This window comes from Echeneis naucrates, chromosome 10 (assembly GCF_900963305.1).
Source record: "Echeneis naucrates chromosome 10, fEcheNa1.1, whole genome shotgun sequence".
NCBI lineage: Eukaryota > Metazoa > Chordata > Actinopteri > Carangiformes > Echeneidae > Echeneis > Echeneis naucrates.
In genome coordinates, this window is record NC_042520.1 from 176253 (window position 1) to 192123 (window position 15871).

Here is a 15871-nt window from a genome sequence, read left to right on the forward strand (position 1 = left end):
TCTGTATATAGAAATTAGGTGAAATGAGCATGACTATTGAACTGTGATTGTGTAGTAAGCGTAGTAGCTATCATAAAGCCTGTTGACACAAACAGAGTTCAAAGTGTTGTGACCCGTTTAAACTTTGAACGGCGTTTCTGTGACAAAGTGTGACGAAGCAGTGAGGCTCCAAAGTGAGGTGGGTTTGATCCACAGACCTGAGCTGAGAGAGATGCGGTTGTCATGGTGATTTGAGAATTCAGTCTGGTCAGAGCTCAGAGTCTCCCCAAAACTCTCCCAAAAGTGGCTTTTGACTGCCTCCCAAACTACTTCGAATTGCGAGCAAACCGTAGCTCCGGTCCGAAAAGCGAAAACACCGTGAAAGACAGAAGAGTCTGGACATTCCGACAGTCTTTATTTGAATTAAAAATTCCTTAAAATGAGCGTGTACGCACAGTGCGAAGACAGAGTGAGATTGTTTTGAGGAAAACCTTGATTTACATTATGTTCAGTTGGGGCAGAAACAGGTGTTACCAAAGTATTGTGAGGAATGTTAAATGTAATTGATTTCATCTTTAATTCATTTTAATTTGATATAAATTACTACGAAAAGATGAAACAACAAAAAGTTAATACTTTTCCAAACATTCCATATTGATCATGAAAAGTCAAGTTGACTTTTAACACTCATATTAAGTATGAAGTATGAAACTGGCCAACAAGTAAACAGTTTATAAAACTGTATTTTAGATTATCTTTATTAAGAAATATAAAGACTACTAAAGATTTCATTTTTTATAACATCTAACATGAATACTTTAACTTGACTCTTGGAAATACCAGAAACCCATAATTCTTATAGATATAGGCAGCAGTCCATTAGGGCAACACACATTGAGATCTGATAGTGGCCAAAACTGCAAAAAAAGACTGACAAACAGTATACCATAAATACTTTAACTTGAATCTTGAAAACTTGAAAACTAAACAGACTTCATGGAGACTTGAATGAGGAAGTCACTCACTTCAAAATACCAGAAAATTATCATCTATCATTCTGACACTGAGACACACGGCATACCTCTAGCAACTTTTTTAGGTGATGCTGAAATTTCAATAAGAGGAATGAGGGAGGTCAAGCAGTTTCCATCGAGCAGAAAGAGTCTGTCTATCTGTTGAGCTGCAAAACACAACGTGACATACACTGAAATCAAACAACTGTGTAAAAATTTAGTTTTACTGTTTTCACTGTATTAGTTCATTCGTTCAACAAACTGCCATTGATGGATTTGCTTTACAAGTTGGGATCAACTCTCCCAAGTTCCACTCATGAAGCTTCTCCTTAACAAACGCATCAATCTTTCAAAACATTTCAAACATTTTTAGTGCCACTCTCACAGAAATGCCAGAATTTCAACACAATTTGCCATGAATGTTTAATTCAAAGTTCTATCATCTTTCATGTGTTTATTCTGTTAAGATATTCTATATAAAATTAATGTGTTAATCAATATTCTTACAACTGCGTATGGAGAAATATTATTGCCATTCATATGATTTTAAATTAATATAACTTGAGGCTTACTCGATGATGAAATAACAAATTAAAGTAAATTAGGGCTAAATGCTAAATGCTAATTACAGATGTATGGACTAATGTTTTTTGTTTGTTTTTGTTTTAGCTCTTACGTTGTTGTTGGTCGAATCGAAGACATAAATGAATAAAACACTTCAGACCACCACCAGTAAAGTTGTATTAATTTCAACTGGCGCTACATGAATCCTTGCCTTTACTGTAATAATAACAAACAAGCTTTGGTCTGGGTAACTGTGGGGAATACTCCCATGAGAATTCTAACTAAAGGGAGAAGTTACTGCTCCGATAAATACTGATGTGAACACACTTCACCCACTCTTCTATACAGACAGACTGCAGAGTTTAGAATAGCAGAATAATTCTCAGATGAAATAATTACACGCTGCTTACCAGGCTGATGCCAAAACAGCACTGCACATAGTAACATGACACACAGACGTATTAACGAGGACAAGAGGAGCGAAAGGAATGAAAACGTTACTGAAATTACCGAAACAGCCACAGCAGAGTAACACACATCCATCCTCAAACACACCAGAACTAATAAAAGGCTGACGTAATATCCGTCCTAAAGTTGTAAAGTCACGAAAAAAAATAAAATAAAATAAAAAAAAAAAAGCAAACGAAAGCTGCAGTCTCAGATAGGCGCCAAATAACCCGCTCCTGTCACCATGGCGACTTCCGTCACACTTTCAAAGTAAAAGCGACCCGCACGCATACATCCCCCAGAGAGGGGGTTGTCTGTCCTGAGACCACCTGGGGGCTAGAGACACTGGTCACAGCGGTCCCTGTGGGTCTGCAAAGCGGCTCTTAATTTAGTACACCTTCTCTGTAAGTGGCAGCAGAACTGTCAATTCGTTTCAGTCACGAAAGGGTTAAAGCTGCACGCCCCGTAACCTGTGTGGTGCGCGGGGGAAAAGGGAAAAAACCGAGAGATTTTCAACGGAAGCACCGCCGCACGGGTCAGCATGGGTGAAGTTCTGTTTGGCGAAGAAGTGTTCGTTCACATGCAATGTCGATGCTGTGAGAGAAGTTAGCCAAGTCTGAGGAGTTTTTGCAGCCTTGGTGAGCGGAGCCAGGTATGGACGCTCGGACATTGTGTTGTAAATGCATTATTGCTGTTGTAAAATGCTTCTGCTATTGTGTCACTCGGTGTTATTCTCTGGTGTCATGGAGGATTTGTGTGTCAATTTGAGGATTATTTAATTGTTTTCTTACTCTGTACATCTGTATAAATAAGATTTTTTGAGTTGGCTGAATCATTTTGATATATCATGTGTGTATGTGCAAGCACAAATATTACACTGTAAAATTTAAGAATTTGTTTACATGGGTGTTATCTTGCATTTCTGTTTATACCCTTTATTTATAGTTTCACGGTGCTTGACTAGATGAGAGAATAAAACTACTGCACCCGTTATGGAGACTCTCTGCCTTATTGACGCCAAGGGCTGCTACATTCTCCCTTTTCTCACTGCGTTGGCAACACCGTGCTGAACAAATGCCAAAAAACTCATTATCTTTTGTCTGTGACATATTTGTGATATTATGGATCATAACTGAAATCGTAAATCATTTTTCATGCATGGAGCCAATCCCAGCTCAGACCGGGTGACAGCGGGGTCACCGTGGAGCAGATCGCCAGTGCATCGCACGGCCCTAAAGTAAATAATAATGTTTACATTATTAGCTTTTGATCATCAATAGATCAGGACTACGTCGTCTCACTTATTTTTATTTATTTATTTATTTGTTTTTTAAGAAAATCGAGGGTAGCTTTGCATTTGGTTTCTTGGTCATCTCAGGCTCCACGGCCACTCGCTTTACACCAATGAAATGAAGGAAACGGTTCGTGATTGAGTTCCTAGCCAATCAGGAGCAATATGCAAATTCGATGCCAGAGGTGACCATATTGGTCATTTGTCATTTGATTACAAGCGGAAAATTTGGTCTTTTGGATATACTGTCTTTATAATAATACTATCTATACTATAATACTATCTTTTCTTGGATTGAAATCCTTGGATTCACAGCCCAATTTCAATGATCTGTGTAAGTAATCTTTGACTTTTATAATGTTTTAATTTTTATTCTTCATGAATAACAACGTTTTCCGACTCTTTTTAGATTTGAGCCATCTTGTGTGTCTTTGACTAGCCTAACTGAAATGTTATTGATTACAAGCTCCAAAATGTCATGGTATTGTTCATGTTGCATATCCTTCATAATAATAATAATAATAATATTAAAAAGTAAATGCAGAAGCGACTAATACTATTCATAGTAGGCTCATGATTATCTTTGAAAACGCTTATATGCTGTAGCTGCTTGTCTTTTGTGAATGACACTGTACAAGAAATTCTAATTTTTTGCCTTGTAATTGACAATGAGCAAGGCTTTTTGAGTTTTTTCCAGCCATGATGGATTGTAACTTAGGAATGAATAATAATGAACAAAGAATATAAAAACCACTCTTTGACAAACGAGGCATATTGTACTGCGCTGTGGGGAGAGGAAATCCAGCAGGATGTTCCTGTGGCAAAACCCTGGGGGACACCGTGCCCAACAGTTTTCAATGGGAAACATGTAAGTAATATTCTGAAAGGTTTTATTTATTTTTTTTAATTCTTAATTTTCCAAGTGTATGACTGAACCCTTCCTATCTCCTACAGATGAATGACCTCATTGACTTCATCAAGCCAATGTTGTCACTTGACTACAGCGTCCTCCAACACATTGACTTCATAATTGATGTCATGGTACCAGAGGTATGCTCCAATTTTAGCTAACAAAGACATAAGAGTATCTATTCATGTCACAGTTCTATCATTCCAACAGAATGTGACTTGCTGTTACTTGTTCTGTTAATTTAACCTTAATAAGCTGGTAATGTGCATTTTTAAGTGTGTATGTATTAACTTTTTAATGTGCAAACATAAAAAAACTACACATAAATGATAAAAATGCAATTAAAAAATAAAAAGGGGAAGTCGACATGACAAGAGTATAGGGAAGTTGGGATAAATACTATAAGACAACAAACGCATGTTTTGGTTGTCCTAGAGCTGTTCTGAATTTTCTGTCTTTATCTGATCAGCAGTTCTGCTCATTCTTTTGAGCAGTAATGATGAAAAATCAGCTCTTTATTCTGTCAAGACAATAAATTGATCCAGAGACTCTGATTGGCTGTGACATCACCCAGCTGAGCCAATAGGAGCATCCGACGAAGAGACGTGACTCTAGACGTCACTATCAAAGATGGAGGATGAGAACGGATGGATAACACAGAAGGAGTCAGAGAGTCAGACTGATCCAGATCTGATCAGGTGATTCTGTTTAACCATCAGAGAGCAGCTAATGGAGGAGGGGTCACTTCCTGTGGGATTAACTGTGATCAGGCTGCTGATTCACCTGATCATCACAAATCCGATGGGTTTGGAAAATCAATTTAAAAAATCCAGGACAGACACGTTGAATTAATCAATGAAAATGAATTTGGAGTAACACACTGATAACAGATCAATGATTCAGAAACACCGAGCAGTCATTACAGTGACTGACATGAATGTTACTGACGTCACAGATGGACCCGCCTTGAATGCACCTGCCGTGTTTGCCTCAATAAAGCTGGCAGGAACAGGTGAGCAGGATCACACCTGACCTCCTGCTGAGCTCACAGTACGTTCATCATAACAACGATAAAGAGCACGAACGATGAAACTGGACGTGTTTAAATCCGGGCCGAACTTCAGCCTCCTCCAGCGGACCTGTAAACTGGTGGTCCTGCTGTGTCTCCTCCACATCTCCGTCACTGTCGTCTTTTACGTCCGCTCTCTGGACATCCGGTTCGCCTTCGTCCAGAACCAACAGTCCGCCAACAGCGGGACTCAGCGGACCGGACCCGAACCCGAGGACAAGAAGGATGGAGCCGGAGGACAGCTTGGGCAAGAACCAGGGCAGGACCCGGGGCAAGAACCGGGGCAAGAACTGGGGAAGGAGCCGGAGCAGGAGCCGCGGAAAGAGCGGGCAAGAACCGGGTCAAGAACCAGGGCAGGACCCAGGAGCCGGGGAAAGAACTGGGGAAGGAGCCGGAGCAGGAGCCGGGGAAAGAGCCGGGGCAAGACCAGGGCAGGACCCGGGGCAGGAGCCGGGGAAAGAACCGGGGCAAGAACCAGGGCAGGACCCGGGGCAGGACCCGGGGCAAGAACCGGGGCAAGAACCGGGGCAAGAACTGGGGAAGGAGCCGGAGCAGGAGCCGGGGAAAGAGCCGGGGCAGGAGCGGCACAAATGCCCAGAAACGTCCCCTCTGCTGGGTAAGACTAATCTGGGGGGTGGGGGGGCAGGTCATGTCAGGTTTAAGCCACCTAGAACATAATTAAACACACAGGGAAAAGAGAAGGGATAACAGCGCTCATTTTACTTGCAAGGAGAAGAGACAGAGATGTTCAGTTACATTCTCTACCTGCTCTGACGTATCTCTTCCTTTCTCCCCTCTTTATTTCCTTTGGGTGGTCCTTAGTTACATGACGTTGCAGCTCTAAAGGGCGGGGAACACACAGCTGCAACGTAGTGGATGAATAGATGCTTGTTGAATAATCATATTCAGGTTATGCCTCTGAAACATGACACACAAACACACTGAGGAGCGAGTTCATAACCGATGTAATCTGGTTTCTGCCTCCTCCCTGTCTTCATGTTCCTCTTCGAAGGTAGTTGCTTATCTCCCGTCAGATCTCAGTTCCTGTAAGAAAAAAAGTTTCTGCATTCCTGCAGGGTTAGTACAAGGGTTAGGGTTAGGGTTACAATACTGTGATAATACTTTTATGTAAATTTATTCTAACATTTCCCTCCTGTTTATCACATTCTTGCTCAAATTCTCATATCACTCTGCTCAGTCACTTCATGAAGATTTTCAACTGCGAGATCATTTTTATGAAATTTACACTTGGAGGTAATGTCTTTAACATTCATAATCTTTAATCAGAGAAAAAATCCAGTAAATTTTTAATAGAGTCTTCTTCCCCACTACTCTCCTCATCAATTTGAGAATTACTATCCAGCAAGCGGTACATTTGAGCCACTTTATCTTCAATGGGTGAAATTGCTGTAGTAATTAGACGGTTAATAAGAGAACGCAGGCAGGGTACACAACAACATCCACACAAAGTTAAGATTGCAGCAAACACTGCTATAGAGACCAAAACCGAGGACACTAGAGCTTTATATTTTCCAAAGACATCCATCCAGGAATCCCACATTGAGGTGTCAACCCCAGAGTGTTCTTTCATCTTGCCATTGAGAGCTCGGAGTCCTCTATGGCCTTAGTAAGGCTGCCATCAGCAGCTGTGTTGTTGGGGATGAACGTGCAACACTGCTCTCTGAACATAGCACACACACCTCCTTTCTCAGCCAACAACATGTCCAGGGCTATCCTGTTCTGGAATGCCATGAGAGAAGTCGCAGACAACTGTCCATGTACCGCCTCGAAGCCGCTCTGTGTCCAATAACCTAACTTTTGAACGTTGTAGTGGATGTAGTTGATCCTGTCTGCATTTTTATTAATTGTACACCAACATAAAATGACTCAAATCCTGCTGCTACTTGATCTACTAATTTGTGTTCATCTGGAACACCTCGTGGTACACCGATTGCATCAATGTATGTAGGATCACCGTCTGCTAACCAGGTTGCAGACCTTTTCTTGCGGTGCCATTGCTCAGGCAAAACACTAGATAAGTTAGCAGTGAGTTCTTTAGCAGAGATAGGGTGTATGGACACTGGTAGTAATAGTGTTACTAAAGCACAGAATCCTGTCACATTTTTAGGCAATTTGTCAAATAATCTGTCATCACCACACCACCACCAAATGTCCCCTCGAGGCACCGGTTTGAAATGTCCAGTCACAGTTATTATCTCGGAGCAACACTCACTAGAGAAAACGCAAAGGCTCTCCACCTCCTGTTATATTTATACAGGTGAAGTTTCCAGGTGCAACTCTTTTGGAAAATATAGGTTTCTTTTTTTCACCCCCCCCCCTCCAATGCCTGCCTGCCTGTCTCTCTCTCTCTCTCTCTCTCTCTCTCTCTCTCTCTCTCTCTCTCTCAACCCAACCGGTCGAGGCAGATGCCCCCCCCGAGCCTGGTTCTGCTCGAGGTTTCTGCCTCTTAAAGGAAGTTTTTCCTTGCCACTGTTGCCAAGTGCTTGCTCATCGGGGGATCTGTTGGGTCTCTTTAAATAAATTTATAAAGAGTTTGGTCTAGACCTGCTCTATATGTAAAGTGCCTTGATGTAACTTTGTTATGATTTGGCGCTATACAAATAAATCTGATTTGATTTGATTTGATTTTTTTCTGACATAGTGACTGGAAACACAAAATCCCACTTCGCACAAGTGATGTTCGGATTTGTTTTATTCATCACTTCTACAACACATTGTTTGTCGATCGTTGTAGGTATTGTTTGTAGTATCGGCCTAGGACCCATACACACCACACAAGCACTTTTAGTCGTGTTTGCAGCTTGTTCTACTAAGTAACCAGTTGTTGCTTTGTCCTGAAATACCTGTTATAACTTGGAACCATTCATCGACTTTTATCTCACCATCATGGTTAATAATTTGTATGTTAACAGCACTTTTGGGGCCAGTCGTGAGGCCTCCTATGGTTTCATTTTTCTGTTCCGTTTTTTCTGCTTCAGCGGGGGTGGTCATATTAGGGCCCCTTGGGGTGGCTTCCACAGGTACCATACTAACAGAAAGGTAATTATAAGGAATATGGGCGCTACCCATCCTTCGATGGCCCGTGGTAACCACTTACGAGTCATTTTAGTCGAAAATCGGTCTTCTCTACTTGGTTTGGTGTCTTGTAAAAACTTCACTGACTTTCAGGTCTATCCAGCCTCTAAACGTCTGGATCTACCCTATTATCAGTCTTTGGCTCACCTCCCCTATCGGCGCTTTCAACTGAAATGACCTTTTTACAGTGCGTTAAATGAATCCATGTTGATCTTTCTGCTATTTTTACGGCTGTAGGTGTGGTCAGCAGTACCTGATGGGGCCCTTCCCACTTGGGTGAATACCAATACTTCTTCTTAATACTTCGTACCAGCACCCAATCTCCTGGTAGTATTAACTGGGCCTCCTGCTGAGAAACAGAAGGATTATTATCAACAGATGCCTGTTTTTGTTTTTCTAACTTTCTCCTCATATAATCTGCCAAGTTTGCTTCGTCATCGGATTCCCATTGATTTTTAACTTGTGGTAATCTATAAGGTCTTCCAAATAGCGTTTCGTACGGAGTTAGACCTATTGAGCTTGTAATGTTGATATACAGTTTCACTAGATCAAGACACTGTGTCCATGGTCTTCCTGTTTCTTCAATACATTTCTTAAATCTATTTTTTATAGTTCCATTCATTCTTTCTACTAGGCCTGCACTTTGAGGATGATAAGCACAATGATTCTTTAGATCGATATGGAACATTATTCCAATCTTTTTTACTGTCTGATTTACAAAATGTGTGCCGTTATCACTATATATTTCTCAGGAATTCCGTATCTTGGTATTATGTCTTTACATAGTGCCTTAGCTACTGTTATCGCATCTGGATGTTTTGTTGGAAAAAGCTCTATCCATTTTGAAAAGGCGTCTATTATGACTAGACAGTATTTCTTTCCTTCACTTTGATTTAGCTCTATAAAGTCCATATGGATAATTTGGAACAGATATTGAGGTGTAGGGAATCGCCCTCTACGTGGCCTTAAATTCCCTTGAGGGTTGTGTCTTGCACATGTTAAACATGATGAATAAGAGTTAAATCCATAAGTGGTATAATGCTGATGTATCTGTCCTACCATCCCTCCTGTTGAGACATGTGTTACACCATGGCTCAATATTGCCGCCCACTTGTATACATTTTTTGGTAGGATAGGTTTGCTGTCTGGTCATACATACATGTCGTTTAGTAACTTCGCTCCATTTTTTAACCATATATCTTTTTCAGATTGAGGACTTTGTTGTTGCATATCTTTTAGTGTAGTGTCCTCTAAAGTTGTACATTCTTCCACAGTTAGCACTTGAACCTGTCCTGCTGCCGCTGCTTTTGCCATTTTATCTGCAAATGCATTTCCTAAAGAAACTTCATCTGTGCCTGTCATATGAGCTGCACATTTACATATTGCAACGGCTTTTGGCAGCTGTACTGCTTGCAGCAAATCTGATAAGAGTGCAGCATGATTTACTGGTTTACCTGTAGAGGTAACATGCCTCTGTTTTTCCAGTATTGTGCAAAAGTGTGTACTGTAGCGAAAGCATACTGGCTGTCTGTATAAATTGTGGCTTCCTTATTCTTCATCAATTTACATGCTTCTGTTAATGCCACTAACTCTGCAGCTTGTGCTGAGTAGTGGGAGGGTAATTGTTCTGCTTTTAACACTGTGTTTCGTGTAACTACTGCATAGCCTGTCTGGGTTTTCCCTTGTTCATGCTTCTTTGAGGGACCATCTACAAATAACACTTCTCCTGTTTCTAGTGGTTGATCTTTAAGATCTGCTCTGCTTTTAGCTGTTTGTTCGGCTAATTCTTGACAATCGTGTTTCACTCCATCATCAGGTACTGGCAACAATGTTGCCGGGTTTAACGCCGTGCATCTCTCTATTGTTAAATGAGGTTGGGATAAGAGAATAGACATACAGGACAAGTGTCTGGCTGGTGATAGAAAAGTCATATTAGTTTGTAATAATAGCGCTGAGACTGCATGTGGTACTTTTAGTACAAGTGGATGAAACAAAACTATGGTTGCACTCGCTTCTACTGCCATCGATGCTGCTATGACTGCTCTGACACAGTGTGGTAGCAATTAATTACTTTTTCTGCATGGAGGGCATGGTTAACATAGTCCTCCATGGTCCCTGTAGCGAATCCTATGTAATGTTTATTGACCCAGCATGGAGAGCATTTTTTAATTGTTGCTGGAATGCCCCATTTACATTTCCATCATCTCGCAATCCACTGTGGGTTTTGAATTTAGTTGTCATTCTTATCTTATATTCTTCAAAGGGTTCATCCTCCTTTTGTTTTACTCTACCTATCTCGGTGTAGTTAGCTATATGTCTAAACCGTAGAATAACTCTGTCATTCAGGTCTCATACACGGTTATTCAACTCTGGGTCATCATGAGTCAGGGGACGGCCATTTAGGCCCAAAGGATTCCATCGGCCCCTGATATAGTGCCAGTCTGGTCCTAGCGCTGCATCACCGACTGCTGCACTTCCTGCCCGTTTAGATGGTAGGAATGTCTCAAGTTCTCCATATCTTGAATGAATTGTGACATCCTCCTTATGGGAGGTCACTCCTTCTATAGCTTTCTTTACATCATCTATGGTCCATGTCCTATAAACTAGAATAACAGGGTTCTTGTCCTGATCTTCAACATTTGGATTCGCTACCTCAATCATTGGATAAGTCCCTATCTCATCCTGCTGTATTACCGGAGATCTCTCTCCCGGGGAAAAGAGTTTTCCCATTATTTTGGACCAGTCTCCTACTCTTCCCCTAGATCGAGTACTTCTAGGGGTTTCTGTTGGTCCATCATATGGTGGTAACTCACTTAAGTCTAGGTAAAGTCCTGGTCCTGGTCCTGAGGGAGCTGGACCTGCAGCTCCCCCTTCGGCCTCTTGGCCTAAATCTCGGTCATCTCTAGTCGTCTGATAGGTTCTGTCTCATTGTCTTCTTTCCTCTGATACAAGTCTTTTTCACGGTCTTCGTCTTTATCTTTTTGTCTACGGTCCTGTTCTTTCTGTTTTTTCTTTTTCTTTCTCCTTCTCTTTGTCCTGCCACTTTCATCCAGTACTGTGTTTCTTCATAACCTTCCTGCTTCATTTTTTTTTATTTTTTTGGGTTAGTTTGTAATGCTGTCTTGTAATACACTTATTTTGCGTATTTAATTTTCCGTCGAAATTGTGTTTAACGATCCATCTGTCTAACTTTTTATTTTTACATGGATCCTGTTGTTCTATGAATTTCCAATCTTGACACTGCAATTTATCTCTTGTTTTTCTTTACTCGACCCCTTCCCCATTCTAATAATTTGGTTCGACTTTGCAACACCTAGGGTATTCTAGAGGTCGATTTTCATCAGTGGGGTAGTCTCTCAATTTCCTGTTGTGGTAATTCTCACTTCAACTCTTTCGAGTGGAGAATTCTTGCATTTGCATCCACACCAGTTGACTACAAATCCCACTGTTTTATATGAGACGAAATACCTCGTGGTATGTCAGTCTCCTTTCACACTCACATTCACTCTCCTACTCGGAATTTAAGGGTGCACACCAGGACTCCGTCATCCTCTGCAGAGACTCCCTTGGTCTCTCTGGTCTCTCTTATTTTACCTGCCAGTGTCTACAATATTCAGGGCTTGTTTACGCGCAATGACCCCCAGTCATTCGCCGTGGCCACTCACTCTTTTTAAGTCAAGACTCAACTCACCTCCGTTGTGTTTCCCCTCTCGGAATTCCGTCAACCTTTGGATCCCAGCTGGCGGGTCGATACTCAGTCCCAGAAAGGGTCTATTTCTGGACTCACTGTTTATGGAGTCCGCCGTGGCCACGGTTTTCCTGGAATCCACCCCGCCTGCCGGAATCCTCCGGTCAGGTTTAAGCCACCTAGAACATATTCCTCTTCGAAGGTCGTTGCTTATCTTCCGGAGGTATGATCTCAGCTCCTGTAAGAAAAACACAAGTTTCTGCATTCCTGCAGGGTTAGTAAAAGTAGAGCAATACTGTGATAATAATTTTATATACATATATTCTAACAGGTCATAAACCATAAAACACACAGCACTGCACTGTAGAACCCTTTACGTGGGATAAATTAGTAAATCAGGCCCTGAGTGTGTGATTATGTATTATTCTACTTTATAGAAACGTACTGCAGAAGAACCAGAATAGCTGTGTCGTGTTATCCGTGCGCAATTACGCATCCATGTCAAAGAGCAGGGCCTCACACCCCCACACACAGAGCATCAACGGAGGGAAGTCACATTTCACAGCCTACTCTCAGAGACAAAAACCTGAATACAACGAAACTACTTATATCAGAGTGAATGAACCAGTCCAACACAAGAAAATTGCGCACACACTGCAACATGAACAACTTTCACTTACCGAAGAAAAGGCAAAAGTGAAGTGATCCATCCAGTTCTAGCTGATCTGTTCGCAGTTGTTGCAGACAGGTCATGTCAGCCAGCCAATCAAATCAGTTCAGATTGCCTCGTCAGAAACTTTTTTGTAATGTGTGATTTGATGGGTTTGATACATGTTACAGCTTAAACAGCTCTCCAAGCAACGGCATAGCAACGCAGCAGTGGATGGATGCTGCTTAAAGTATTTTTATTTTTGCTTGGGGGGTTAAGACTTTTTGAGGGGGGGCTTAAGTCCCCTCCCCCCTTCCGCCGTCAGTGCCTGAGATCCAGATTCATTCAGGATTCACAGAGTCAGTTAGCTCTACTGCAGCCAATCATTGATCAGATTAATCAGAGGGATTAGAGGGGATGACCTCTGACCTCTGACCTCGGTGTAAGTGTGTGTACTTTTGGACCAGGCTCCACCACTGTTCTGGGGGTTTTGGGGGCCAAGCCCAGATCATATCCTTGGTAGTTCTCCAGCACACACAGTTTTTCCAGGTGTCAGATCTCTGGACCAATCACAGCCTCAGCTGATCCTCCTGCAGGTCAGTCAGGGGGCGGGGCTAAAGCTGACCCGGGTTGGTTGATCAGCGTGTTGTTTCTGAGGCGTCTCGGGGACGCAGTGGGTCCTACAGGTGGACTGCAGGTCTGATGTGGTTTCTGGGTGTTGGATCCTCTGCCTTGTCTCAGATTATGTAACTTTGATCTAACTTTGAGCAGTTTATTATCAGACTGATTGTTTTCATGTTTCCTCAGCTGGGCCCCCCCCCCCCCCCCCCCCCCAAGTCTGAGTCTGCTCTAAAAACCTCCAAATGAACCATCAGGTCTGACGTCTCCATCCAGAGACAGAAGCTTTTCACTCTGTTGATGTTTGTCGGCTTGAGTCTGGATCTCTCAACCCTTAAGTTGGAGGTCTTGTTGTCGTAGCTCTTTTCTTCTTTTTTTTACTAATTCTTTTCCATGAAAAAGGAACATGAGATCATCATGGGCACAACTGAGGTGTTCTTTTACACATATAAAAATACATCCATCATGTTATGTCATGCTGTTTATGCTGCATACACAATCAATTTTTCCCAGCGAACATTTCTCCAACTGAAGTCTTACAACAAAATAAGTCTCTCCATACAATAAATTTCTTCAATGATCGCATGCCACTTGGCCAATGTTGGAGGCTCTAGTTGCAATCATTTTCTAGTTATAGCTTTTCTGCTACTTGCCAGAAGTTTTGTCCTTATGTAGGACTGTTTCTGGGGTTCTACTGAGATATAAGTTAACAAAAGAGAAACCTAGATCCGCCCCTATATCTATTTATCTCAGTTGACACCTCCCTCCAAACGATTGGATTTGTGGTTAGCCATAGAGGTTCCACATTGTCTCCAACGAGGCCACGGCTCTGTGAGCCTGTTTGCAATGTTATCTTAGAAGTTAAGAAAAATCTCACTATGTTCTTCCAGCCAATTTAGCCTTTTTTGCCATTTTTGCTTTATGTACGTCGTAGAATGCTTTTTAGAGGCTTGTATTCTTTCATATATTCTTGAGACAAACTTCTTGTTATCTTTTTTTGTAAGCATCATGAAATATAGAGATCAAATTGCATTCATTCTCCTTCATGATTTTTAATTTTTTAGTTTAATAGTCTCTGACTTGCAGGTATCTATAAAGTCCTGCTTCTCCAGTCCAAATGTGTCTGAAATTAACTCATAGCTCTGAAATCTGCTATGAAACGAGGGAGCAAAATGTGATACCTCTCTTAACCCACTGCTTAAAGGACTCATCCAAACTAGCAGGATCAAACTCCGGGTCATATGCAACCAGTTCAGGACTCTGGCCTGTTTCTCTATTTGTAACTTTCCTCAAAACTTTAAACCATTGATTTAGAGTGAATACAGTCCATTCATTCAAGCTGTCATAATATTTTTTAGCTTGTTTTTGTTTCCTATGATTGATTGTATTGGAATTTTTATCTGTGTGGTTTCCAAGCATTTCCATTTAGATTTGTAATTGGGGGAGCACCGGTATACTAAGGGTTTCAGTTGTGCAGCGTAGTAATAATCCTGTAAGCATGGTAAAGCTCTTCCTCCCTTCTCTTTTTTTCAGCAGCAGAGTCTTAAACTGAACCCTAGGTCTTCAACTGTTCCAAATTAACCTTGAGATCCAGGCATTCCACTCATCAAATTGTTTTTGGGGAACCTCTAGAGGCAATAATTGGAAGAATAAGGAACCGTGGCAACACATTCATTTTAATTATTCTATTCATTTACTCGTATCAAGTGGGAGGAGGGACCATCTCAAAATATCAGATTTGATCTCTCAATTAATGAGGCTGTAGTTGTTTTGAAGAGTTTTGATATATCTTTAGTGAGGCTATATTTAATTTGGGGCGAGTCCCATTTAAAGTTTATTTTCCTTGAATATCTGGGTGGGGAGTATAGTTAAACGAGAGCGTTTGGGTTTTTTGAATATTTAGTTTCTATCCTGAGTATGAATTATATATTTTTTCAGCAGGGACATCAATTTGGGGATGCTTGAGTGAGGGCTTGTGGTCATAGTTGCGTTTGCGAAACATTTGTTTACTTCCTGACTCACATCAGCCAGACATCAGGTCAGTGTTTGAGACTCAATGACTTGTCATTGGTGTGTTGTGTGGTGTGGTGTGTGTGTACCTTGCTGATTCAGGTTCATGAACCTGGTAATTTTGATGAATTCATCCAGTGTCATCAGGTTGCACTCGAATGATTCTGATCTATGAAGTTGATGTCTCCCATGACACTGAACGCCATATATGATCCTCTGATTATTTACCGATCAAAGTCTTTGTGAAGTCACTGCCTGAGTCCAGGACCAGTAGAGACCCTCCCGAGATCTGTAGTCCAGATCTTTAGTTAAATTGTGGATTAATCTGAACTGAAGAACCTGATATAAGTCCTTTTTTAGGGTCCAGCTGAGCGACTGTGGACTCACTGATGTTTCTGTCCTCAGTGGGTCCTCTGCGGGGGAGTTCAACATCCCAGTGAATCTGGACCAGGTGAAGGAGGACAATCCCAACCTGCAGCCGGGGGGTCGCTACAAACCCAAAGACTGTGAGGCGCTTCAGAAGGTCGCTGTCATCAT

At 41.6% G+C, this 15871-nt stretch overlaps 1 protein-coding gene across 1 annotated transcript in view; it reads left to right on the forward strand.

Annotated features, from left to right (window-relative positions):
• Positions 1–5290: 5290 nt before the first annotated feature.
• The window catches only part of LOC115050360 (nitric oxide-associated protein 1-like), a 14148-nt gene continuing 3567 nt past the window's right edge, over positions 5291–15871 (forward strand). The window contains 2 exon segments of the mRNA XM_029513196.1: positions 5291–5889; positions 15740–15857. Coding sequence (XP_029369056.1) covers positions 5291–5889; positions 15740–15857 — 717 coding nt within the window.